We start from the raw sequence: 5,253 nt of genomic DNA, 5'->3' as shown, positions 1-5,253 counted from the left end.
TGGTTAATCATGCAAGGAGTCTTTATCTCTTTGTTGGTCAAACTAAAAAAGATAAAAAAGTAATCTTTTCAAATAAAATAAAAAACCGCGTGGCTTTCATATCATCATTTCATGTGACCACATCTCAACCTAAAAGAACAAACAACCAAAAAGATATTTTCTTTCAATCTCAATTTATGTGCATTATTTTTTTTAATCTAATTTTAAAAAATATTACTTATATATTTAATATACTTCTTAATTTCAATATTTCATATGACATTTTAAAAAAATCACGAGTTTAAAAATATTTTGATACATAAGATTGATAGAATATCAATCACAAGTTTTTTCTACTCGCGATTCAACAGAACCTATCACCTAGTAATTTTTATACAAACCTTTGTAATTGTATTTGAAAATAATAAATAATTTATATAAAAAATAATTATATTCAGAACTCATAAATTTAAAATTGGGCTTCGAGCTCTAAAAGAAGAAAAGTCTTATGAAAACCCTAGAATACATGATCATATTTCTTATCCAATCATTTCCACTATACTCTAAAATTCCCACCCCCAAAAAGCTCTCTCTTTAGAAGACAAACACAAACCCCTCAACATGCAACAACAACAAGACTTTCAAGAAAACTTGGAATCTTGCAATTATTTCTCCAAAAATAAATCATCATCAAGTGATAATAATATGATGGGAGATTATTATGGTTTTGATATTGAAGCTATTAAAAGTTTTTGTAGCTCTTCCCCATTTTACCCTCATGATCATCATGTGGAATTTCAAGAAACTATAGAGAGTAATAATAATAATAATAATAGTCCAGAAGCTAGAGCTAAGAATCATAAAGAAGCTGAAAGAAGAAGAAGAGAAAGGATTAATTCTCATCTTCATAGCCTCAGAACCCTACTTTCTTGCAATTCTAAGGTAAGTTTTTATCGTTATGAAATTCATCGTTAATTTGTTGTTAAATTAACTTGTATGCATATATGTAACAAGATTATTTGATACTTAATTAATACTAATTGATTATTGAATAGAGTTAATTGACAACTATAGATTTTTCTGCTTAGCCACATAATTATTAAGTTGTGCCCATTGCTAATTTCTATTCTTAATTCTTAATGTCTATTTCCTCTTCTTTTTTATTACTGTACTAAATTTGGTGGAAGATTGAATGAAACATGATTTTTTTTTTTTTAAAGTCAGAAAAAGTAAATAAATTTATCTACTTATATATTTGATATATTTCAAAAAAGAAGAAGAAGCTTGTTTTAGCTTCATTTTATTTATTTTTTGGGGCAATAGTTTTTATGCTAAAGTAATTACTACATGTTATAAATAAGTTTATTCCTTTACAATAGTTTCCTTTGATTCTATACATTTAATTTAATTTCGAATTAAGTCTACATCTCAAGATTTGTGGTTATTATGAAGAATAATAAAACCATGATTATAAGTGTTTTCTTATGCTTCTTTTTATTTAAAAATTTTAATATTTGAGATTCTTATTTACAAGAACACTTCAAAAAGGATATTCAAACTTGCTTCTAGCTAGGTCTAAATTAAAGTACATAAATTAGATATATTGGGAAAGTAGTTTCACTTTTTCCACCAAAAAAACAATAAAATGACATTTTTCTTTTGTTCTTACTTTCTTTCTTTTTTAATGCCTTTTTTGTTTTACCCTTATTCTCAGTACTCAGTATAATGAATTTTTATATGATCGATATAACTTAATTTGTTATAACATATTATTGACTTTTCAATAAAATTATTTGCATTAATATCTTTTACATCGTCCTTATCTATGTATATAACTTAAACTCATTTTTTTTTTGGTTTTACAGTTAGATAAAGCTTCATTACTAGCGAAAGTCGTTCAACGTGTGAGGGAACTCAAAGAACAAACTTCACAAATTATGCAAAGTGAAACAAACTTATTATTCCCTTCTGAAACTGATGAAATCAGTGTGTTATCATCAAATGATTGTTTAGCTGATGGAAGATTACTCATTAAGGCCTCTCTTTGTTGCGAGGATCGATCCGATCTCATCCCTGACCTAATCGAAACCCTAAAATCACTCGGATTGAGTCCTATAAGAGCTGAAATGGTCACGTTAGGAGGGAGAATTCGTAATGTGATTGTATTAGCTGTTGATCATAAGGAGAGTAATAATAACAATACTGATCATGATGAATCGTCGTTGTTGTTCTTGAGAGATGCTTTGAGGTCTATAGTTCAACGTTCGAGTTATGGTACTAGTGAACGAGGTAAAAGACGAAGAGTATTAGGTCAAGGAACAAGGAATTACTAGGGTATATGTATAACTTTTCCATGCATGCTTTGTTGAAATATTGGAGCTTTGGAGCAACTTTAAATTGTACCTTCTTTAATTATGGGAATTATAGGTTACCAGTTCGATCTGTGAAATCAGTCATGAGGTACTAGTGGAAGGTCCAAAAGACGAAGAGTAATAAAGTTATTAAATCAGTCATTGATACTTTTGTGTGAACGTGACATGATTTGTGTTTGCCTGTACTAGTAACTAGTTAGGGTTTTGTTCAATAACAAATAATGTAAGTAATCGTTTCACTTAATATAACTATGATTGATGATCTGCAAGGAGATAATTAAATCTTGCCATTTGTTATATGTTTCATTGTTGAAAAGTTTGTTATGTACCTCAAATCATGTGTGAGTTTATATAATTCATTTATTTCAATGATTATAATATGATCCCATCCTTACTGAAAAATTAAAGATTATAATACACTAATGGTGTGGATATTGTTTACACTAACCATCTATAAAACGTAAACTCTTTTAACTTATCAAATCTCCATCAATTACAAAGGACTTTTTTTATCCCAATCAACTCGATATGTTAAAGCGCTCTAATGGATGTGTAAGAATCATCTTATTTAAAAGCTTAAATTTTTAAAAATATCACAAATGCAAGTCTGAATTATTTTTTATATTGGAAAAATCTTTTTGGCCAGAAAATTTGGCCAGTATTTGGCCAGAATGATATTTTATCTATGTTATTTTACCTTTTAAAACATTTTTACCCTTTAAACCTTAATACATTTTAACTAAAAAATGAAAAAAAAACATCAGTTTATTTTAAAATAAAAAAATATATTATAATTTCTTTTAATTTTCTGTCCAAATTCTAACTAAATTTTTTGGCTATTTAACACTTTTCTTTTATATTTTTGTTAAAATTTTTAAGTAGCAAATGTTAAAGAATCTAGGTAGACAGCATGCGATTTTAGTTCCCACACAAAAGCTCACGAGAACAAACATTCTTTTGGGAATCAATGTTATATTCTTAAACAGTGAAAAACATTTTTGTTGGCAAAAAACTGTACAAAAATTAATAATACAGTTTAATCACGATTATTTTAAATTTCAAAAAAAAAAACAAATAAATTCAAAATTTTATTTTTTAAAAACCACGATTAATAATTTAAGACGTGGAGTAAAAAAAAAACATTATGAGTTATTGAAAACAGTAAGTTTAGTTTGTAGGGGCGCATAGTGTAGTGCCGGCTGAGGCGTGCTGCTTGTCGGCCCACTTTTACTGTGAAAAGACAATTATTACTTACGTTGTTTTGAATGAATGAATGTCTCCTAATTCTCCATTCTTTTTTTCTGACACATTCTCAATGCGTGCTACTTTCTGTTTCCTATACATCTTCTCACTCATTCGGTATCCGATATTCATATCAAATTTCAATGATAATATGTCAATATTCGATATTCATATTAAATTTCGATGATTTAGTATGCATATTAATTAGGAGGTGTGTTTTTTATGTATTTTTTGTTTTAGTTTATCTGTTTGATTTTGACTTGATATATATAAGATTTAAGAAAGTGATTTTTTTTTTGGAGATATTTCAATGAATACTATGAGCACATATGGGATATGTCACTACAAAAAACATTGTTCAAAAGCATTAGTTGTTTCGTACGTATACTGAAGTGCAAAAAATTATTTTTCACATGTTTCTAAAACAAATAAGCTCTTTCCGCGTCAAAGAATTATGATCTAGTGGTATCGATGAGAGTAATTTCAATTCGCTCTATCCCACTAACTCCAACTTTATTAAAAATATCAAAAGACAACATGATTTTCACTAATTTAAAAGGGGAAAAGAAAAGCTTACAAGCAATATCAAAATTCAAAAGAGGTAATTTCATATTAAAACTATGTGATTCATAAAATTTAGTATAAATTATAGGAACCACATATTATAAGTACTAAATAACATCATATCCCTTCTAGTTTTCTATTTACAAAAAATCCCTTAAAAATGATGTTTGCGGGATACATAGCGTTGTGCACGGGATACATAGCGTTTGATACATTCCACATAGCAGGATACATAGCGTTGTACACGTGATACATGCGGGATACATAGGTAAATAAGGGATTTTTGAAATTTTTGAAATAAGTAGGGATAAATGGATGTTAAGGTAAGTAAAGGAGTGTAGTTAAGTAATTTGTCCTAAAATTTATACATATATCAATAGGTCCAAACTTCTCTATAGCTAATGGGTCCACATTATTGATGAAATTGGGCCTCTAAAATCTTACTCAAGTGGATCTTCTTACACCCACCCATTGGTGACAAATTCTAATTTTGATGCTTATATATTTAACTTTTAATCGATAGATATGTACTTTTTATCCCTCGAATTGTGAATTAGAAAAAAATTATCGAATTATTAAATGCTAATCCATTCTATTATCGATGTATCATTTTAAATTTGCATTGTTACACCATTATTTGAGGAAGATATCACGTATTTCCAACATAAAGATAAAAAAAGACACAAATTTTAATTAATTGAAAATTACATGTATCAAATCTAAACTTTCACATGTAGCCACCCAAAAATAACCTAATTACTCTCCATAGCTATAGTTTGATAATTACAATTCGTAGCTACATGTTATAGGGAGGAGAGAGGCGAGCGAGACTGGGAGAGAGAGGAGAGAGGGGAAAGAGTGGGAGAGAGATGAATTGTATATATATATCGGTTAGATAATTGTATATTATACATATGTATTTGTATATTCTGGCGAATTATACATATACAAACGTGGCTAATTATACAAATTCGAAGTCAGTCCACGTAATTAATGTATAATATTAGTCGCGAGTGGTAAGTATAGCAAACTATAGCTATGATGAGTAATTAAGCAGTATAAGTTTGCTTAACCTTACAAGGATTAAAATCAAAAT

At 28.2% G+C, this 5,253-nt stretch overlaps 1 protein-coding gene across 1 annotated transcript; it reads left to right on the top strand.

The window, feature by feature from the left end:
- The first annotated feature begins 512 nt into the window (after nucleotides 1-512).
- Nucleotides 513-2,613, top strand: LOC102598787 (transcription factor bHLH106). The gene is made up of 2 exons (XM_006362229.2): nucleotides 513-921; nucleotides 1,845-2,613. Exons 1-2 carry the CDS (start codon nucleotides 601-603, stop codon nucleotides 2,310-2,312), a joined length of 789 nt encoding a protein of 262 aa, XP_006362291.2. The 5' UTR covers nucleotides 513-600; the 3' UTR covers nucleotides 2,313-2,613.
- Nucleotides 2,614-5,253: the final 2,640 nt, after the last annotated feature.

The sequence above is a fragment of the Solanum tuberosum genome, unplaced genomic scaffold, assembly GCF_000226075.1.
Source record: "Solanum tuberosum cultivar DM 1-3 516 R44 unplaced genomic scaffold, SolTub_3.0 scf00379, whole genome shotgun sequence".
NCBI classification, from domain to species: domain Eukaryota; kingdom Viridiplantae; phylum Streptophyta; class Magnoliopsida; order Solanales; family Solanaceae; genus Solanum; species Solanum tuberosum.
The sequence above is the reverse complement of the archived record's forward strand: the minus strand, read 5'-3'. Positions and strand labels throughout refer to the sequence as shown.

What these genes read in the sequence shown, in the direction of transcription:
- LOC102598787 (XM_006362229.2), top strand. Translation starts at nt 601, where the DNA reads ATGCAACAACAACAAGACTTTCAAGAAAACTTGGAATCTTGCAATTAT. An exon ending in TACTTTCTTGCAATTCTAAG is followed by an intron (nt 922 to 1,844) that starts GTAAGTTTTTAT and finishes TTGGTTTTACAG; the next exon opens with TTAGATAAAGCTTCATTACT.